Raw genomic sequence first — 22745 nt, 5'->3', positions numbered from 1 at the left:
TTAGCATAGACACTAAAAGGTGAATAATAAAGTGTGTATATGTCAGTATAGTTTGGTTTTCTCCGGAAATCACACAGATATAAGGTGTCTCGAATGGCTCTAAATTAAAAAGACAGCAGCTCTGACCCATCATAGCACCTGACATGAATGTACACTACTGTTCAAAAGTTTGGAGTCGCTGTTCAAAAGATTGGAATTAATGTTTTCAACAATATAAAAGCAAGTGCATGAAATTATTCTAAAAATGCCAGTCCTGTGCAACTTTCAAATAAATATTAGGACACTAAAAAGCTGTAAAAGATATTTGAGATGTACAGTATCATGGACAAAATTATGAATGAAAATGGTGATGAAATCTGAGGGCAGATAACTTGACAACAGAGTATATTATTTTATTCACCTTATTTTTGAATTCTTACATTCAGAAAATACCTACTGTCAAATTGATTCTAAAATTATTCACACATTTTTGTTGTTTTTTACCTTTTTGCATCATTTGGATGTACCAGCGGCTTTTTACACTGTGTTAAAATTTCATGATGAGCTGACCAATAGAACGGTTCAAAATTACTTGAAAAAAAATCTGGTTATTTCATTTCCACTATAAGTTAATAATGTTTCTTCCTTCTCCTGTAAAGTTAGCAAACTGGTAACCAAATACCCACCATGCACTTCATTAGGAACACTATACTAATATACTTATATACTAACACTGGCTAAAGCCTCGCTTTGCTCTCCAAACAACCTCAATCCTTAGCAGCAGAGATTACACAAGATATTGGAAACATTTCTTTGAGATTCTGGTCACATCCTTAAGGTGTTGTATTAGATTCAGATTCAGTGACTTGGAAGGCCACTGAAGAACAATAAACTCACTGTCATGTTAATGAAACCAGTTTGAGATGACTTTTGCTTTGTGATCATGCTGGAAAAAGCCATTAGAAGATGGGTAAAATTCTGGCAGTGAAGAGATACACGTGGTCAGCAATAATACTTAAATAGGTTGTGGCATGCAAGCGATGACTGATTGATATTAATTGTCCCCAAAGTGTACTAAGAAAACATTCTCCACATCATTACACCACCTCCACCAGCCTGGACTGTTAACACAAGGCAGGTTGGGTCCACGGATTCATGCTGTTGGCATCAAGTTCTGACCCTACCATCTGTTCTTTGTTTCTGTTCTTGGAACCTGACATAGTCTTCTACCCTTGTAGCCCATCTGCCTCAAGGTTTGATGTGTTGTGCATTCTGAGATGCTTTTCTGCTCACCAAAATTGTACAGAGCGGTTATCTGACTTACTGTGGCTTTTCTGTCAACTTGAACCAGTCTGGCCATTCTCCATTGACCTCTCTCATCATCAAGCCGTTTCTGTCCACAGAATTGCCGCTTACTGAATGTTTTTTTCTTTATTTGCCCTATTCTGAGTAAACTCTAGACACTGTTGTGTGTGAAAATCCCAGGAGATCAGCAATTATAGAAATACTCAAACCAGTCCATCTTCACCAAAAATCATGCAACCGTCAAAATGACTGAGATCTCATTTTTCCCTATTCTGATGGTTGATGTGAAAGCCACCTGAAGCTGCCGTCTCGTATCTGCATGATTTTATGCACTGCTGCCACACGATTGGCTGATTAGATAATGGCATGAATGAGTAGGTGTACAGGTGTTCCTAATAAAGTGCTCAGTGAGTATACTTGGCAGGTAATTCCATAACTTTTGCACAGTAACTTTTGTAAAAGCTCTGCGCAGTAAAGTACTAAGAAATCTAATCTGAAAAAAGGTCATGTTTTCAACAGATGGCATTATAAATATGTATCACGTTTAACATTGCATGACTAAATTGTAAGAAAAGAACGGAAAAAAACAACAACCAAACAGAAAAGAGACATAGACTCCCCTATGAAAATTAAAAATATAGTTAGTGTTGTCAGTATATTGCTAGTCTGTCAACATGTTCTAAAGTATAAGCAGAATGTTGCAGTATATTTTCAAAATGTTATTATTCTGTATGGGTAAGTGTGACTGTAAGGTCGAATAACAAAATATGCAGTTAAACGTTAAAGCTACCTTGTAGCCCTGAATGTCTCCATTCTGGGCCTCCAGAGGAGGAGGGTCCCAGGTAACATCGAGCTGGGTTGCGGTCGAAGACTGGACAGCAACGTTCTGAGGTGGCGCAGTGGGCACTAACAAAAACACAGGAGATCAAACTCAATAAAGACTGGAGGATACTGTCAAGTCAAGAACAGTGACTCCCTCAAAATCAGGAGCAATATGGATGAAGTTGCTGTTTGCTTTGGCTGTGTGCTAATAAGAGGTTTCTGATTTTGTACTGAATTGATCCTCACCTGCTTCTCCTACAAACACTTCCTGTGGTGAGCTGATAGGCCCCTCCCCCACAGCGTTGTACACACTGAGTCTGATCTCATAGCGCTTGTGTTTACTCAAGTCTGCAGAAGACAAAACACATACATTATACATCATTTATTATTACACAATACAGAATAATATATTTCACAATATATAGTCTTATAAAGTATTACAATAGATACCCTTGGGTGATGATACAAAGCAATAAGTTGAGATGCAAAACCACAGTTAGCTTAAAGGAATATTTTAGTGGAAATCTTTACACTTTTTCCCTTATCCCGAAGCAATTCATCAGCCAAGATATGTTCCTCTCAACTATACTGGGTTTGGTGGACAAAGTATGTCGCATAGCTAGCAATTGACCCATTTGAATCTATTGTTTTGTGACAAGGGAGTGGGGAGAAGTGAGTGAATCGAACAGCCGGACAACACACAAACAGATGGACTAGCTGGATAGCACAGTTGTGCATGCTAGGTTAGCTTTTATTAGGTTGGTTTCTCCAACTCAAACTGAGGGAAATATGGGGGAACACAGTTTGTTAAAGCTGTGCAGATGGACAGACTACATCAGCCTTGTGATCAGGGAAAGTATTGCTTGCTTAAGTGCGCTTAAGTGCTACGATTAGGAGTGTCCACTTCACATTTAAAGGGTTCTGGTGAAATACATTGGCCCTTTAGTGGGCATTGTAAAGTTATTCACAGGACATACTTTCTATATCATTACTGTCCAAAGATTTTTCCCAGTAATGCATCATGCAACTTTGACCCAATGCCAAGGATAGTTGCTTTGACAAAATATGTATAAAAATTGGAACCTCTTTTTTTGGACAGCAATGATATACTGTGTGCCCACAAGACCAAGACTAACCTATTTATAAAATACATCGATTTTATTGAGGCTTTAAAAAAATTCCTGAGTCAACAGCAACCTTTAATTACCTTTGTTACAACCACACAAACAAACCACTGATAAACAGAAACCAACAAAACCATTAAGAACCCTGGGAAACTTCATAACCACATAAGTAAGTCTGTTTAAGATTACTGAACAAGTGCATTTTGCACGTGGCTAACTGACACAAGCTTGTATTGCTTAGCTAAATTAGCCTCAAAGCTCCAGAGCAAAACTAAAGAGGCAAACCCTAAATACAAAACACTCTTGGCTGACCAACTATAATAGTGATTCTTCTCCAAAATATTGCTTTAATTAAAAGAGACAGCTTGAGGAAGACAGAGAGGAAGAGAGAGAGAGAGAGAGAGAGAGAGAGAGAGTGAGAGCAAGAGAGAGAGCAAGAGAGAGAGCAGGAGAGAGCAAGAAATAGAGAGACAATGTCAGTCATTTTTAAATTCAAACGGCTAGTTGTATGAAGAAACAGAAAAAAAGAAATAGTGAGTCTGTAGACTTACTGTCCAGCTCGTACTGGGTGAGTGAGGATTCACTCAGGTTTCTGACACTGTAGGGAGCTGTGAAAAGCAGCAGCAAAGAATAGGGAGCCAAAGCAGGAGGAGCAGGCCAAGAGAATAGAAGAGGAGAGAAGAGAAGAGAAGCGAAGAGAAGAGAAGATGAAAAAAGAGGAGGGGAGGTGAGAGAAGAGATGAGAATGAAAGAGAAGAGCAGAACAGAAGAAAGCAAAAAAAAAAGAAAAAGAAAAAGAGAGAAATTGGATTAGTGCATTAGTGAAGAGCAGCCTGTTTGCTCAAGCTCGCTGCAGTGGCCACAGTCCAGCCTCTGAAACAAACACAAAAGCTTTCAGCCGTGCTGCAGCTTTGATTACATGCCTATTAATGAGACAAGCCAGAGCCGAGCCTGGGCCTACGCACAAAAACCCTGCAGAGCTGTGCGAGCATCTGGGCAAACAGGTGTGTGTAACAGAAAGTCCATTTATTTATTCATTGCCCCGCTCTGCGTTAGAACTGTTTACGAATTTGTGTCCTTGAGTACGAGAGGCATTTGGGTCTTTAACAATCAGGCTGTAGCAGGCACACCACGGAGCTGCCCTCAGGTGCAGCGGGCGGGTTAAATTTAGACTCACCCGTGAGCTCTGCCCAGTTGGCTGAGGGGTTGTTGACGGTGCGGACGGTGAAGCTGCGCAAGCGGTCATAGTGTAGCTCTCGATATCGAACTCGAAAGCCCAGCAGGATGCCATTGATCTGCTCCTCAGAGGGGGGCTGTAAGTGGTCAGATTAGTCATTCGTGTAATAGCTGTTTGATCTGTGTGTTCTGTAGTGACAGAGTTAGTGTTTAAATGATCCGTTTTGTCCTGGATCTCGATCCAAGTCATTAAATATTGAACATCTGCTGATGATGAATTCTGATCTGATCTTTGTATTTTCATAGAAAATACAGTTAGCAGAACCAAGCCCAGGTAAGACAGAGCTAGGCTGCCGATTACTTTAAAATGGTACAGTAAAATCCCTTCATTTTTCTGATCTTATTTTTTATACTACCTTTTTGTTACAATTTGATGGTGTGTAGAATAGCCTACATTTATATTTCAAGTACTCAAATGTCATATATGCCTACAGCACTGTGCAAAAGTAGAGACCAACCTATTTTTGAGAAGATTAGATATAATCCACTTCTACATAGACAGGGGAGAGTGGGAAAATAATTTTCTAAAACTGGAGCTTGATTAAAATAAAAGGAGAAATGGGACTCCCAACAACTATGCAAAACCAAGTAGACCACCGAAACATTCACCATCAGATAAACAGTACTTTCATCTTTAAAAGATAGGAGAAAATCAACCTCCACTCTTGCTTCAGATGTTAAAACAAGTGTTTCTGTCCATTCGTCCACTGTGAAAAGACAACTCAATGCTATGGGTCTGGAAGGATGTACAACTACAAAAAGAAAACAGCTGATGTTCCCAGAAATATGGATTCACCAGCCCAGAGACTAGACCTCAACACCACTGAATGTGTTTTGGATTACTTGGATCATGAGAAGCAGAAAATGCAACCAACTTCTGACAGCAACTGACAGATTTTTTTAATAACTGAAAGCCAGTTTCCTGAAAAGAATGGAAGCTGTGATAAAGGCAAAGAGTGACACAAACATTTTATAAGACTTGTACTATACTTAGTTGTTGAGGTTTAGTGCCATTTTCTGTTAAATATATGTTTGCTGCTGTTTGACTAATGCTGAAAAATGAAAAATGAAAAAGTTGTATTTAATAGCTGCTTCAGACTCTGAAATTAAGTAAATGAAGGGTGGTCATACTTTTGCACAATACTGTATGTTTACCATATTTTGACAAAGCCAGGCTTAATGCTCACTGATGCAAAAACAGCAACATTTCTCTTTTATTGTTATTCTGATTCAACCAATCAATAATAAGCACTTACCAATCACAATTCTATTTGAAATACATTTGTCAGAAACTATCAGTGCAACCAACAATAAAGGCACCATTGTACTTCTCTTTTATAGTTATAGATAACATAGTAACTCCACATGTTGATCAATTTTGCTAAGACCACTGTGAACATGCGTTGTAATTGGGGGCAGATTTGAACAAGTTAAAGGAGACAATCGGCTAGGATGTTTGATAGCGTTTGTATAGCTATGCTTCATTAAAACATGCCTTGATTAGCTACGGTCCCAACATTTCAGATCATACCTAGTTAATACTAGCAGTGTCATTTCTTTAACAACAGCAAAAGATAGGAGCTTTACCTTCCAGCGGACCAGCACGGAGGTGGTGGTGTGTGGCGTGACAGAGAGGATTGTGGGGGCTTTGTCTGGGGCTGAATGGAAGACAAACAAATGGTCTGTTCAGTCAACAGTTTCTGAACTGTACAAATCCTCATGAAGCATGAAACACTAGCCAAAGATTAAGCTCTCTCACATTGGCTCCAGCAGACACAGCATTATTGCAACAATTATAGCAAGTGCACTGCCATAATTAAGTTTTGTTGTAGATTTAAATGAGGATTTTCAGTGCACAATCTCTATTATCAATGCCGTTTATTTTTTGCATGAAGCCAGGGGTCAGCCAGCCTTACCGTCCTGTAGAGTGGTGATAGCCTCGCTCTCCTCGCTGTACTCACTGTCCCCTATGTCATTAGTAGCTTTGACACGGAACTGGTAGGAGGTGAAAGGTTTGAGCCTGTGTAAGCAATACAGAAATCCTGTCTAAGTTTCCCAATATCGGCATGTCTGTCTATACCACTGACCAAGACCATTAGTCTTCAGCAAAGGAAGCATAATCACTTTTCATATTTATTTTTGCTACTTTATATACAACAATAACTTATACAGTGTAGATTTAAACAAGTTATTTATTGATAGTATACTGTCATTTAACTGTAATTGCTTAGTCAAGTTTTCTGTGTTGAGATTTGTTCACCGCTTTTGAAATATAAGTTATTATGAATGCCAAATTTGTTCTCATAACGTAAGACCATCCACATAAATATATCTCTTTTTCAGTCATTTTAGAATCATCTACAGATCTGTCCATCATTCTGAACACTTCTAACATTTTTACATCTTTCTAGGACTGATATAAAACGTGAAGTAGCACAGGATTAGCATATTACAATCATTTTATTTAAAATTCATTTGATTTATTCAATGATTTTATTGATTCCAAACATTCAAATAGGGATTCCAAGCTGTATACTGATGTTGACTTACTTGTCCACTATATAGGAGCTGGCTTCGTGGTTGACCGATGCAGAGTGGACAGTCCAGTTGTTGCTGGGCAGTTCTTTGTATTGTACGGTATAGTAGCGGACTGGAGACAGGCCGTCGCTGCCCGGTTCCCACGACAGGAGAACACTGCGGGCCTGCACGTCATCCTGGGGCACTACAGGCCGACTGGGGGGCTGTGGGCGAGCTGAGGTGGGAAGGGTTCAAATTATGTTCATTTGATTAATTAACACAGGGTGGATAGAACTGAACATTCAATATGTATGTGTGTGCATCAGACGGCTTTAAAGATTTAACCTTTAGAAGTTGCTGTTATTGATAATGATCAAAGCGTTCTATAGTTTTATATTAATTATTTCTCATAGCTCACTGAAACAGTGGAGAAATTCTGTCCAATGTGCAGATTCTGAACTATTAATCGATATCATGTTTGTGTCTGTAAGCTGAAAAGTAGGTCATTTATTATATTGATCTAAATTAAATGAAAAATAATTGTTGTGGAAAGAATCCCATTCTTTACTTGTTTTTGCAATGTTTTATTCCATGTCATTGCAAAACAAAGCACGTCTGTTGAATGTAAATATAATTTGTGACATGACTATGTAATTGCATATCAATAAAGAACCCAAATAACAATAATAAGGGTTAAATGTTTAAAATATCTGCATCTGCACCTCTCTTCTCTGTAGTGACCACCAAGGCCTCAGCAGCCTCCCCCCAGCCTTTTCTTGTCTGTGCTGTAAGGCGAAACACATAAACACTCTCTGGTTTCAGGCCGGTGGCTGTATACTGACGCGCGCTGGGGCTGAGCACGTCCACTGTGGCCGAGTTGCTGTTGGAGGAGTTTCGCCGATAGGTGATCTGATAAGCTAGAAGAAATAGTGCGCATGATAAGAAAGACAATCATACAATAAATCATACCGTATCATGCAATAAGCCCTGCTGTGTTCTGATTTATGTCACAGATTCAAACTCACCGAGAATAATGCCGTTGGGCTGGGCTGGGGGCTGCCAGATTAGCCGGACTGAATTGGTTCTGACCTCAGGAAAAAGGATTCCTACTGGGGGTCCAGGCACTGAAAGCAGAAATGAATGACTCACTGAGGAAAGTTACTGCACAAAGAACAAAGCAATCAGCCCATGTAAGCAGATATATGGAGGTATATGGTTTGATCCCTTACCATCGTCCAGTGTGCGTTCCAGGATTGGGGGTGAACTGGGCACACCATCTCCTATGCGGGTGAAGGCCATCACCTGGATCTCGTAGAGGACATACTTGTCTAGGCCGGTCAGCTGGACACTGTGGCTGGTGTTCCCCTCCACAGTCCAGAAACGCAAAGCTGAGTCTGAGTCTTTCTCCCTGTATACGACCTGAGAGACAGAGAATAGAGACACTGAAGGCTATTCCAGGTTTTTTCATCATCGTTGACACTGTCCCTGCTATATTCCAGAATGGGAGAGAAAGGCTTTAGAAAAAAAAAACATTGATTGCCTTGTAGCCCAGGATAAGTCCATTACGGTCTGGTTCCGGCACCTCCCCCCACCGCACCAGGATGCTGCTGGAGGTTGTGGCAAAGGCAGAGACATTGGCCGGTCCACTGGAAGGCACTGCAGGAAAGACCCATATTAACAGTTAAGGCACGACTGTCCAGCTCCAGCTGTGAGGGGTCTTACGCTAGCACAATTTGGGGATTCACAAAATGGAAATAATTCAACTATGTTGGTCTCCGGGTCACCTGAGTTAGGGCATATACAGTATCTAAGGCAGTTTTACAGTTACCATGTTTAAATGAGCGAAAAGGGGCCATAAAATCTGACAACATTGGGCAATAACTACAAGTTGATAAATAATATACTGTAACTATCTAGTTACAATCATTTTTTGCATAGTTAATCTGCCTTGACACTCCTTTTGAAATACTAGCCATTCTGGATATTAATTTTATTGTAATTCCTGATGCCATGCAGCTTTCTTACTCATTTTAACAATTGCTGACAACATTTGCTAAACTTATAAGCCAAATAAAACCAAGTCCAGAGCACTCTCACCTGACTCTCTGGTTCTGGCATGCACTGGCTGGCTCCATGGTCCTGACCCAATACCATTGACAGCCTGCACACGGACCTCATATTCCGTCCACTCCTCTAAGTCCTCTATGGTGAACTCTCTCTCCAGCCTGTCTGAGATGATGTGGGACAGAACTCCCCCTTTTGAGTTGGCCCGAGAGTACTGCACCCTGTAACCAACCAGCTCCGGATTCCCATTGTACTCCCACTCTGGCAAGGGCTGCAAAAAACCGTGCATTAAACATCACTTTATAGCATACTATAACTGTGCTAATAACAATGTAATGACAAAATTGTGGCTTGCAAACTCAATTATTACCACATTTGTCTTCGTAAGTGTAAGAAGAGATGTTTTATTATAATTTGAACTTGACCAAAAGCCAGTATACACTCTTGTTTTCTGAATTAAAAAAAACTCTTTTACATTTGTGCCTTTTTTGCTGTTAAAACAAATGGAGAAGTTTGACTGTCAATGCAGAATATAAATCAAATGTGCACATGATTCATTGTGTGTTTCTGCAATTAATTGCAATTAGAAAATGTATTCAAAATGTAAGTACAAAGTCATGTGCACTACAGCAAAAAGATATTAATAACTCTAGATGTCCAAGCATTAAACACTTGCAGCCAAAAAAGTACTTTAGCTTTTGTCAGACTGTTAGTTTTTAAATGCAGTCTGATCTGATTAATTTTTTGGACATCCACCTACCACCCATCGGAGCCAAAGGCTGGTCTCGCTGGCTGTTCGCAGGGTGACATTGGCAGGGGCAATGTCTGGTGGAGCCTGCAGGGTTTGGATCTTCCGAGAGGGCTGGCTGGGAGGACTGGTACCCACTATGTTTACCTGACGCATACGGAACCTACAAATAGGGGTTAAATAGGAAATAAATGGGGGAGCCAATCTTCTTTCCACTGATATAGAAACAATATGGTTCAGTCTGTGTATTATTATATGGGGTTCTCAGCATTTATATAATGTAAAGGTGATTAAAACAGTATACATTACAATTCCACAAATTGACTATGAAAGTTATAAAAATCCAAATAAATAGGCCTGTGTTGTAGACCTAGATAGACCTAGGCTACTTAGGGCCAATTTTCCAAACATGGATTAAGCATAGTCTTGGGCTAAAAATATTTCCTACAGTGATCCATCATTTACACTTCAATTTAGTCCAAGATTAGACCCAATCATTTTCTGGGAATCCAGCTGATAATAACTGAAGTACAATGAATCAATTCATGCACCAAGTTAAAGTAAAAAAGAATGGAAAACAGGCTTGCAAGACTGTTAAAAAGTCAGAATGAGAATGAGAATGTAGCACTGTACCCCAACATATAAGAGTGCTATATGGAATATACCTATAGAAGGTGTATGGGTTAAGGCCCTCTACCACCAGAGAACGTGCATCCGGCTCATTAGACAGCTGATGGACTGCGACCCACTCCTCATTCTCCCCTATCACACCAATCTGGCCCAGACAAAGAGGGAAAGAGGGGGGTATTCTGATTATTCAGAGGTAACATATGAAGATAGTGCAGGGAGACTGGGACTGAGGCTGTTTGCATTACCTGGGCCTCTACTACCCAGCGGGAGATGGAGGTCTTGCCATCATAGCCGGGTTTGAACTGCAGGGCCACTGAGCGCGGGCCAATGTTGGAGATGGCAATATTGGTAGGGGGCCCTGGCATTTCTGCAGGAACATGAACAGGAGAGAAGACAAAACAGCTGTCGAAAGAGTCTTACATGAAAGTCTGAACCTAAAGCAAACATACACCACTGAACCATATAATGAAAATACTGTGTTACACTTCATTTTGATGGTTCCCCATAGCTTACCTAAACGCTTAACAAGCTATCTAGTGAAACAGCTGATTATCAACAGTGTTAGGGGTTGGGCTAGGAGCAGAGTTAGGGTAAGGGTCAGGCTTACAACATCTACAAAGCACCTCCAATGGACAAGAAAAATAGTGTAAGTGGATGTTGCTTAGCAAATAACCAAGACCGGCATCTGTTGAACATGTCACACGTAGGGCTGGGCATTATGATGATACAACATCAACATCATGTTACCTCACATCGAGATAAGCTTTTCTGAACATATTGTGGGTATTCTCAGGGCTTCCACAATACTGACCAACTGCTTTTCATTACAAGGGACATTACACCCAAAATGAAACATTTACCCATTACTATACTATACTATGTAAAAATGCCTACTTGCATCCTACAGTGATGCCGCAATAGTCCCTAGAGTGAGATTTTCCAGTTTGAGACTAGGAAAATTTCTTCTGGTGGTGTGTCTAGAAGGTGAGAGGAACTTTTGAAAAACAACAGCTGCTTTGAGGTGGATACTTGAGGGCAGGTTACTGGCTAAGATGGAAGCCAGAGAGCTAATTTTACTGCTAGTGGAATATCACGCCCATATTGGCTATGTGCACAGTTAGGAATTTGGTATCGCTGTGAGAGGGGTTCTCACTGGTTGTATGACATATTTGTATAAGGCATGCCGGGTACTGTAGTGCGAGAATATTGATGAACAAAACCTCCAAAAAATAACTAAAACTTAATGCTATCAATCCAATGAGGTTGAGGAATGTGCTACTGTACAAATCACATTTAACATTTTAAATGTTAGTGTTAGGCAGGAATGCCCTTTTTAAAATAGGCTTGGTAGAGATCTCCAACTGCTGCAGCTGTCTAAGGTTTGGCTTAGGATTTTGCAAGTTTAAAAATACTGTGTATTGTTAAAAAGTGACAGCACATTTTTGTCACATTGCCCACACCAAGTTACAAACATAAGACCACACATTTGTTTATTGCTATTTGTAGGTGGGGCTGACCTGGGGGCACTCCAGAGGATATGGTGGAGGAGGAGAGCTGGCCCTGACCCTTAGAGGTCATACCAGCCACCTGGATGGTGTAAGTGGTGAGAGCTGTCAGGCCTGTGACCCGGTACTCCTGCGTTATGTTGGGCAGATAGTGTGTGACTCTCGTGTTGGTGCGGTTAAACTCCTCCCAGGAGATGCGGTACCCTACAGTGGGACAAAGTGGTGGGTCGAGCAATTAACCACATTGCAACAAAGCAATAACATAAAACACTTGCTATTTTCCGCAAGGGGGGCAGGAGACGAGGTTACAATAACAGGAGTATGCAATCACCTGTAAGAAGGCCATTCTTTTCATGTGGCTCTTTCCAGCTCACTTTGAGTGATGTGTCCAGGATCTCGGTGAAGCTCAGGTGGCCCACTGGCCCTGGGGCTGGAGAAATACTCAGAGCAGTCAAGCCAACAGAACAGATTCTCTATTTCAGTGGTTCTCAAATCCAGTCTTGGGGACCTGCTACCCTGAGGCTGGATTCTCAAAACACTTAAGACACTCATAACTTAGTAACACCACTGTACCTTCCACAGTTAACAAAGACCCTTAGAGACGATAAGGGTAAGATAAATAGGTAGTAAGATAAACAACAGCAGTATATCTGTACACTCAGCCTTTGAACTGATTTGATTCATATTTATTTTAAGCAAATAGATGAAAGCATCTAGACTTTTAGTCCAAAATATCTCATTATTAATTTGTCCAGTGATCTTAACCTTTAGAATACAAGATTCACAATTCTGTATTCTCACAATATTTTGAACAAAACTCAAATGATGAAAGGAATGACTATGACAATGTTGTTGCACAGCTCACCACAAACACTAGAGATGGGAGATGTGAGGAGTGCTTTAATTTGGTGTTGATTGGTGCTAATCATTTGGTGTTCAAACAATGCAATTGCCTTAGATGGCATAATTAATAGCCCATTCTTCATGACACACTGTCACTTCTCCACGATACACAACATCACAGGTTTGCATTGCAATATCAGAGTGTCATGATGCACGCTGTGATACTGCATAATAAACAATGATATAAGCTATAATATATAACAAACAATTATATACATATAATAGCAAATAATCACGTAAAATATAATAAACAATGACATAAATCTAATACACTACCCACTCTACCCTTTGTCTCTGAACTCTTTGGGCAACAGCCATGTACAGTTGACAGACTGCTGTCAAAACTGCTCTACTAAGCGCTAATAAAAGTTCAAATCCCTTCCTGCATGGCGGGTAAGATTCTTGTCTCACACTGTACAGCGCACACACATAAGGCTATGTTTTAGAATTTGTGGATAATAGTAGCTGATGGACACACTGATTCATTAGTATGCATATGTAAAACAAAAATGTAAAATAAACGCAAGTTCTCACCATTGTTTATACTAGGCTGAAGGCAATGACTTATCACGCATTTTTCCTTACTAATTTCTTGTTGTCTATATGTATATTAGAATGCTGTCTGTCACTGGCAGACAGCAAGAAAGCTGACGTGACATCTTTAAGTTTTAGCCCAAAGTTTTCCTATGGCCACCTTACAATGTTCTGTCCTGCTTTTCTAGGAAGGCCGCCAAAAGTGCTTCCAGGTTGAGAGGGTCATAAGGCCATTTGGTTGTTGGTTGTTATTAGTAACCTCCATGAAGTTTTGAGAATCCCGCCCCAGAACATCCAATGCAGCAAAGTAAGGGCTTCATAAAGTGATCTTGATACTTTTATATTTTTTTACTTAAACTGCTACAGAAATAGAACTGTACAGATGCAAATACAAATTTGGTCTAAAGCTCCGACACTCACTGTCCTCGTGTGTGCGGACGCGCTGGGGAGGGCTCCGGGGGCCGTCCCCTGGTGTGGTGAAACACAGCACTGAGGTGAAGTACTCTGTGAACTTCTTCAGTCCGGTGATATATCCCACATGTACGCTGTCCTGAAAGTTTGGCCTCACAGTCACCATGGCGATGTCGTCCTCGTGGCCTGGTTCCCAGGCTAACAGCTGGAGGAAAAAGTTGGGAAAGCAATCGACAAAAATTAAATTACTTCAAATGTAATTCAAATGTAAGTAATATGTTGTCAAAAAAAAAAATTCACTCAATTTTCTCCGTACTCTCCTTAATCATCACACATTTGCATCAAAACATGTCAGAATTCAGGCTTAAAGGGCCAGTTTCCTACATTTTCGTCTTGTATTTTATTTTTCATCTTGAGTTCCACTTATGACATTTGTGTGTCATAATCCATTTTTAAATGACCATTTTCCAAACTTTCTTTATCTCTTAGTATTAAACACGCTGTTTTTGTTACTGATATATGTAAATGCCCTCTTTACTGATTGACTGTCCTAACATGTCCCTCAAAAGCAGCATGAGCTAAAACACTCCTTATAACTTCAGCATGAATGGGTGGGGCCAAGATGCTGTAGGCTGAATGGGTAGATATGTTTCAATGTGTTGGTTTTTGTGACATCACAGAAACAACAAATACAAAACAGGCTGTTTATGCAGCTGTGAGTAAACAGTGTGCCTTGAAACTTTAGCAGTGATTACACACTATATCAAACTCTTTCTTTTTCAAAAAAAATGAGGAAAATTCCGTTTTCAACAATATGGGCCCTTTAAGATATTGCTGTCTTAGTCAATGTACCACTGTCAATGTTTTATAACAATGTCACACAGTCAGAAAACACATTAACATGTCTATTTGAGATTACCTGGTTTGTTACACATGTGATGACTTTCTACATGATGAAGTTCTACATGATTCTAACCCATTTAGGAGCAAATTCCCTTACTTGTAAGCTATATTAGTCTTGTTGCACCATTGCAAAACTAAAGACGCATCTTGACTAATCAGTTACATATGTGGTATGATTAAAATGATATAAATGTGATTTTTCACTGAACTATTCCATTAATAATCATATATTTCCATACTACAGAACACTAGAGAGCAGAAGGAGGGCGGATACCTTGTAGCCCTGGTTGATTCCGTTGATAAACTGTGGGCTCGGGGCGCTCCACGTGAAGCGAACTGTGGTGGAATTGACAGCTTCAGCCTGCACGTTGCCCGGGGGAACCGTGGGCACTGTGAAGTATATCCCATTTAAAAAGACAGCGATGAATGAGTAAAGGCGCAGGCGTAAGCGAGATTTTAAGGAGGACAAAAAGAGCACACAAGATTTTCAACTCAAAATGCGAAACATGCTTTCTGACAAATGTTTAATTAAGTTGATCAATACTGTAAGTTCACAGTGGAGATGCCAGAATGGCCTAGACTGCAGTTTCAGGTTGATATTCTGAACAAGCAGTATAAAAGCCTCTATCCAGTCCTCACCTCCCTGTAGTGTCCATTCAGTGACCTTCTGGCTGAAGACACCCTGACCTGCGCCATTGTAGGCGGCCACTTCAATCTCGTAATTGGTCCAAATGATGAGATCCTCCAGCAGAAGGTTGGTCTGGTCCGGGTTTGTGATGTTTTTAATCTGACAGTCCACCGGTAAACCTGACAGACAGTATCTGAGCCAACCCAATTACTCACAGTTAGAGACAATGTGGGGAGCAATTTTCAGACAGTACACAGGGACAGTACGAGACTGAGCTGAGGCACTGAGGCACAGTACATATAAGCAACAGATCAAGAGCATGGACAGTGGTGTCGTAGCATCTTCACTAGAATTTTGGGCCCTGTCTCCACCCTTGCTCATTTTGTTATTTTGAATTGCTTCTTAATAGTTACAAAACCCTGTAACTAAATTTTTTAACCACTTTAGGAAAAGCCAGCTTCTCTCTATTTTGTGGGAACATTTTATGATGAATGGACCAACAGAAAAGGTTTGATTGAAACAACGCTGATTTGATGTTGGGGGAAACCCTGAAATCAGCGTTGTAAAATCAACCATGTTGATCCAACGTTGATTCAATGTCATTTGCTGATGGCTGAATAGCTGGTAAAATAATGTCAGTTATGATGTTAATTTAGTGTTGAAAGAATGTTTACTCTATGATCATGCAGTGTTGATTCAAAACTAAAAGCACAGTAAACCCAGATAACAAACATTCATAGAATCCATAATAAATACACATTTAAGTGTCAATTTAATTGAATCAGTATTCTAATCTGATATTGATTATTCATCACTTTTGCTTAACATTCAAACAACATTGAAAGTTCAACAAAAATTCAACATAACATAAATGCTACCTCAGTCATTTTTTCAACCCTTAGAAAATCCTATTCTTGAAGAATAACACTGTCAAAAACATCCTGCTTTATTTATAGCACAGATTAACTCCTAAAAATTGGTAACAGTCCCAAACTTTTGCATACAACTGTGTCTTCAGTGTCACTGTGGTCAATAGTATGGCCTGGTGACTTTCACCTTGCAGTCAACTATAAATGATTTTATAATTAACATCACTGTTGCTACCATTTAGAGCTGGCGACTTTCTTTGACAGATGATCATTGATCTACAGTGTTAACACTAAAACTTCAACCAAAATGATGATTCTGATGGAAAATCAAAAACAGATCAATCTATTTATGCTATCTAGGAAATTCCGTTCAGTATTTACAAAGCTTCCTTACATTTTTAGGCATAGCAGACACTCAAATTCAGAATAAATTCTGGAGGTGACTAACCTAAGGACTTTTATTCCTACATGGGAACGGCATTACGCACTGTGTCGTCCTTTACTTAACTTTCACGTGACTTTTTTTCATCACAAGCTGGTAGAACTTGGGCTTGACAACACCAGGTCTTATAGCCAGAGGTTTTCTCTGTTTGTTTCCTTCTTTCTGTTTTGTAATATTGGTAAGCACGTGCCTGTGATTTATCTGTTTTTACTCATGCTGAGGATTTGCTGCTTTATTCTGTGAATCACTATGACTTCTGGAACAACCTGTAATAAAACTGACTAAGGGCGTAGATCCTCCTACCGCCCCTTTGTTTCAGTTGAGGCACGCTAAGGCAATGAATATGTCTATTATTTCCAATTTATATACATGGTTAAATCACTGGGGGTCGTTAGCTCTAACAGTACTCAGGTCCAATTTACACCATGCAGAGTGTGGCCTCCAATGGACAATGTGAAAGTTAATTCAGCATTGGTGAATTTACAGGAGTGCGTTCCCCGTCCTGTAGGGACGTCTGTCTAGCTGACTGCGCATGTTTCAGTAATTAAAGCTGAATTGAAGTTGAACTGTCTAACCCGCTCCACTAGGAGGAGTATGTGTGCGAAAAAGTGTGTGACTGTGGGCTCTCACCTGATGATGTAGCCCTGCAGCGGGCCATTCTGGTGGCTCTCTGGGGGAGGCTGCCACTGGATCATGATGGACTGATTGGTACGACCACTGGCGATGACTGTCTGGGGAGGGGCACTGGGGGGCTCCTCAGGCAATGTCAACCTGAGAAAAAGAGTGACAGAGATGGGTTTCATTAGGATTTTATTGATACTCCCACTATTACGCTTGTTACTTCAATATTTTAACTATAGATTTATCTTTCATTTACTAGTCTGTATATAGTAGGCAAATTTGTTAATAGCCTAATGAACTAGCAAAGCTTTGCAAACTATAGATGAGTGAACTATACCAGCAAACTAGCAAAGCTTTGCAAACTAGGTGTCCAGCAACGACTTCATTAAAATGTAACCTTACTTTAGATTATTCTGCACTATAAAAGGAAGATCACCATATTACAGGGAGATATGTGTTCTTTAATAATAAGTCTGCACAGTAGCACCACACAGGCCTTAATAACGCTATGTATGCACAGCAACACACTCAACCTGAAAAAAATCTGGAGGAAACACTAATTATTTGTTATCCCAGGGGGGTCATGATCAAAGACCAGAAAAGAAGAGTTTTCTGTGAGTGCCATTGCCATATTATATCCAATCAAATCATTACACTCTCCACGAAATTCCACCTTATTTTCTCAGCCCTGCAATCACTTTTCTCAGCCCTCCAATCACTGCTTACAAACATCCACCATATCATCCTCAAGCCTTTAGTTTGTTTTCGATGATTAGGTTTAGGTTTTAAGTGTGCTGTGTTTCCTCATCTTTGCATGTCTCCTCTGATTTTATCTCAGTCATGTCATCTTCTGAGGGTCTGCCCGCTATGGCAGTATGCTTTAGCCTAGGATGATTAGGTTTGAGTTTTGAAGTTTACCGTGTTGTTTTTCCCCACCCTTCTACAGCTAGGCTGTCTGATTTTAACTTAAAGTTAGTTAGGTCGTGTTCATTGGGCAAACGTGCCTGGAGTGTTTGTTGTGTATGTGAATCCATTATTTTCTTTGTATGCCAGAATATGGTGATATCACCACAGAGCGAAAGCATTGGAATAAGCAGGGTGATGACTGCATGGTTATCAGGAATGTGCTACAGTTGTACAGATGTACTGACATTGCAGAACATTAGCATGTTTGGAAGTTGTATGTACCAGACTGCCCTACTCACTTTTTCACAGGCCTACCCAACATTTTATTTCTGCCTATGCGCCTGTGTTATCCCATGGTAACAAGATATAATCATTAAATAGTTTAAAATTAACCTAGATGTTTCTTCAGAAGTTCAAATCAGTCCATAAATTTAGACATACATTTCTTAAGATGCACATATAAGCACAGCCACACGACTTGCCTTGACAGAAAGAAATAGCAATTTGTGAAGTTTCCATAATTTCCAGTTTCTTCAGCACCGACAACAGAACCATTTACATCAGCTCTTATCAATACACCATTTTCTTCTAAATTATAACCAGCTCCTCTTCAGAATGGGTGAGAGAGGATAAAGAGGGAAAGAAAGAGAGGGCAGGCGAGGTGGGAGAAAAACAGAGATGGGAGAAAACACAGTTTGCAGGCAAGTTATCAAAGAATGTTTTAGTGTTTCATGTGAAAGTCTCTTCGGAACAGCCAAAGTCTTCATCATAGGAAGATAAACACTAGGACCCGCTCTGTGCTGTGTGTGATTTAAACGGCTAGAAAAGGGAGAGAATAACGATTACGGCCCTGTCTTCTTCTGCCGGCTCAGGCCGCCTGAGTCCACAGCAAAGGGCCGAGCTGTGCGCGGGAGACCCGGAGAGACGGGCTGTAGCCGAGCATGATGATGATCAAAGGCGCCAACGGAGAAAAAAAACGGGCTAATGCCGCGGAGCAGGAAAGCAGCCCGACTCTCCTTAAATCAATTTAAGTTGACATCTTGATTTCTCCTGGGTGAGAGTGCAGTTCTGGGGCTGAGATAAAAACGCGGCGCTTAGGATCAAAGGCGCATGCCTCGGAAGTTCTGCGCTCCGCGAGCCGTTATGTCACCCCCCCACGGACTCTGCGCGCGCTCAGAGAGAATAGCTTGTGATCTGAGCATGTGCATGTGGATGTACAGGTATTAGAGGGAAAAAGGCAAAACGTGTTTAAGCAGATTGAGGCATATGCACTGTTTTAGATGGTGTAGTAGTGTATGACAGCACAGGTATATGCACACTATTGTTTAAAGGTGCCATATACTACATTGTTCTCATAGGGCCGTTAATAGGTCATTTGTTCATTTCATATCCATCCATTCTTCCTGTTGAACTGCTATTGCTGTTCGATAAACTGATTTGACTCCAACTGCCCTGTTTACGTTTATATAACTAACCAATTAACTATCAAATTACATGTTTACTCTCAGGTAAAAAAATCACCAAATCAGTCATTATTTATTTTTAAATTACCGTTTTTTTACTGCTTTTTTAAAAATGCTGTTTTTGTTACTGTGTCTTCAATATTGATATATGTACATGACATCGGTACTGATCAGCTGCCCTGTATTCAGCCTCGTTCAGAAATCAGTCCGGGCTGAAACACACCTTATGACTTCAACATGAAAGGGAAGGGCTAAACTGCTTTAGGCTGAACAGGTGGATATGTAGTGCTGTGCAAAAGACTTAAGGAAAATGTTTAAAGCCATTTGTTTTGGAGTGTGTTTCTATATAACATTGGAATAAATTCAATCAAACATTAAAGCAGTTGACCTTCTAATTTTCAACAAAGTAGTTAATATCTTTTGAGCTAATTAAAAGTACAAAGGCTGGGTCCCAGATTTGTCCATGATGCCCCAAGTTGCCACACAGATGTGTTCAAATCCATCACCAGCACAGATTATTTAAGAAATTATCATACATATATAAAACTATAAAACTATAGTGTATTATTTATCATTAATAACTTCTTGTTGTTCCTAAAATACTTGAAATCATCTATAGCTTCAGGTATCTAGCTTCTAATATTATTACAACATTATTATTGTACATAAACAAATATTACTATGGCAAGTGATTCCAAATGTTTGAACAGTAGTACTACATGTGGTTGCGTGAGCGCGTTTATATGTATATGTCTGTGTCAGCACTGCAGTGAATCCTGAGCTCCTTGTCAAACTTTGCCTAAGAGTGCAGTTTGTGTTGCAGTATAAAGAAAGAAAGAATTCTTTATAATGTCATGTAAGGCAGCCTTCTGCCTAACTTTGCCTTTTCAGGCTTTCGTTCTTGACTGAGGGTTGCATCAGCAGCCAGTCTTCCAGCTTTGCTCCCTTTAAATATTTTGCAGCTCCTGTTTGAAGAGCTTTCCCTCGCTCATGACAGCTGGGTCAGAGCTTTTGCTTTTCTGGGCGGCAGGATATTGATTTGCTATAGCAGGATATTGCAGCCTGACGGAGACGTTTACTTTATCTTGCGCATTTTGAAAAAAAAAAAACTGGCCCCAATTTGATCTGATCCCAACTCGATTTTCAGTAAACATCATAATTCCCAGTCGCATCCAATTGGTCTCACATCAAGGTTGCATCTAGCTGATCCAAAGAAGCTCGAAATCTAGCGTTTAAGTGAGGCAAGTGGTGAATTTTTCAAGCCAAACTCGCTACTTTGATAGACAAATACGCTACAGATCAGAACAGAAGTCTATTAATATTAATACACAACACATCAAATCCATGTTAAACTGTTGCTTGAAATGCGTTTTCTGAGGTGACTTGGCATTACTCCCTTGAGGCACTATCTTAAGAGATAGAATGCAAGTGTGTATATGTGTAAGAGCGTGCTAGTGTGGGTGCACAAGCACGCAGAAGCCGGCCTCTAGACGTCAGAGCCATCCTCACGGGACCAGAGTGTGTTTGAGGGGGAAACTGCCTCAGCTTTCTTTCTGAAGCTCCGGCAGACTCAGAGATTCGCAGCTTCCAGACAAAAGCGACTAAACCTCCACACGCCCTCCAACGTCCTGTCTAGCATGCTGCGCTTCCTCCGCTACAGCAGGATAATGCACCTCTCTCCCTCCGCTGGCCCGGGCGGCTAGCCTGCGACATGAAAGCTTTCTGCTTCTTTCATCAGGGCCTTTGTGTGCGTCCTGGTGTGCTTAAGTGCAAGGCTACATGGGGATTGCAGCCCCCGCTCTTTGTTTTCCCACCACGTGCTTAGTCTCGAGCGAAATGCCACAATCGGTCCATGCTGAATCTCCCAATTTGAAGCTACAGGGATTACATGCACTAAATCACAATAGAAAAAGAATGGAGCTTAATTGCCCTGACTGGATCCCAATACATCGATGATTAAGACACTCGAAGCCTGGCTGGTGTCCTGCGGCTCCTATGGTTTCCGTAGAGTACTTTTAGCTTAATGACGTACATTAGGTCTATTTATATATACTGGGTTTACGAGATAAACCAACTTTGTATCTACATTTATAGGCTATTTATCAGAAACATCTACCACAGGTGCACTTTTTAGGTATTACTGACTGTAGCCCATCTGTTCTGCTACTGTGAGTGTCAGGCACAGCAGCGTTGGTCAGGTTTTTAAACATCTCAGTGTCTCTGCATGGCTGAAAACAGTGCTCCAGCCAGCAGTGGTCCTGTGGTCAGAAACTGACTACTGATGAAGGGCTAGACGATAACTAACACAAACCGTAAATGGGAAAAGAGGAGCTATAGTCTTATAGAGGTGTACCAACAAAGTAGATGTTTCCAGACCTCAGAGGTAGAACTCTGGGTCTAAGCTGGTTTTCTCTCTGACAAAAATAAATGGCATTTCTGAAAAACTCAGCTGTTGTTCCCTGAGATAAACAAAAACGGCAACACTTTATTTGAACGCGGCTACTTAACATTGACATAACCACGCAGTAAACATGTCATAGAGGTCTTATGTCATATGCAGTCATGAGCGGTTAAGACAGATTTTTGTTCAGTGATAAGTGTCATGATGGATGTAATGGCTGATGTCATGAAGGCTAGCTAGAGTATGCTTAGCAAAAATTATCACATGACATAAGCTGATTATGGCATCTGTCATAACTACCAGTATTGGTTCCCTGATACTATTATATAGCTAAAGAAAACCTGTCATGGCAACTTATGTGATGCAAGATATGTTTATGGCATAGTTATGTCAATATTATGTATGCAGTGTTCAAGTAAGTGTTTCTAAGTGCTCCAAATACAATATATTTTTCCTCTGAACGTCACTGGATCCGCCAGAATAACAAGTTTGTTAAAGAACCCAAATAAGACCATTGCTACATGCTAGCTAACACTGCTGCACACTGAACTGACATCATAAAACTGGTAACCTCACCAAAATACCCCACATAAATTAGCAAGCTTTGGCAAATGTGGTGGTTAAGCCATAGTAGTCTACAGTTTGAGTAGTTGGTGTTGGTTGGTATACAACAGTGTTAAAGCGGCAGCTTGTATGTAGTATTAGGATCCAGTGACACTCAGGGGGGAAATGTA

At 40.4% G+C, this 22745-nt stretch overlaps 1 protein-coding gene across 1 annotated transcript in view; it reads right to left on the bottom strand.

Moving 5' to 3' along the window:
* sdk2a (sidekick cell adhesion molecule 2a) overlaps positions 1-22745 on the bottom strand; it is a 144088-nt gene that overhangs the window by 21805 nt on the left and 99538 nt on the right. The window contains exons 16-36 of the mRNA XM_036590606.1: positions 17251-17391; positions 15321-15502; positions 14956-15071; positions 13788-13983; positions 12262-12360; positions 11943-12134; positions 10671-10792; positions 10461-10570; positions 9808-9958; positions 9081-9318; positions 8524-8639; positions 8213-8402; positions 8009-8107; positions 7706-7900; positions 7017-7218; positions 6383-6486; positions 6054-6124; positions 4408-4543; positions 3782-3838; positions 2353-2454; positions 2075-2190 (exon numbers count right to left, since the gene is read on the bottom strand). Of these exons, the coding sequence (XP_036446499.1) occupies positions 2075-2190; positions 2353-2454; positions 3782-3838; positions 4408-4543; positions 6054-6124; positions 6383-6486; positions 7017-7218; positions 7706-7900; positions 8009-8107; positions 8213-8402; positions 8524-8639; positions 9081-9318; positions 9808-9958; positions 10461-10570; positions 10671-10792; positions 11943-12134; positions 12262-12360; positions 13788-13983; positions 14956-15071; positions 15321-15502; positions 17251-17391 (2935 nt within the window). The remainder of the gene's footprint in view (positions 1-2074; positions 2191-2352; positions 2455-3781; positions 3839-4407; positions 4544-6053; positions 6125-6382; positions 6487-7016; positions 7219-7705; positions 7901-8008; positions 8108-8212; positions 8403-8523; positions 8640-9080; positions 9319-9807; positions 9959-10460; positions 10571-10670; positions 10793-11942; positions 12135-12261; positions 12361-13787; positions 13984-14955; positions 15072-15320; positions 15503-17250; positions 17392-22745) is intronic.

This window comes from Colossoma macropomum, unplaced genomic scaffold (genome assembly GCF_904425465.1).
Source record: "Colossoma macropomum unplaced genomic scaffold, Colossoma_macropomum, whole genome shotgun sequence".
Taxonomy (NCBI): domain Eukaryota; kingdom Metazoa; phylum Chordata; class Actinopteri; order Characiformes; family Serrasalmidae; genus Colossoma; species Colossoma macropomum.
This window is presented reverse-complemented; position numbering and strand designations above follow the sequence as displayed.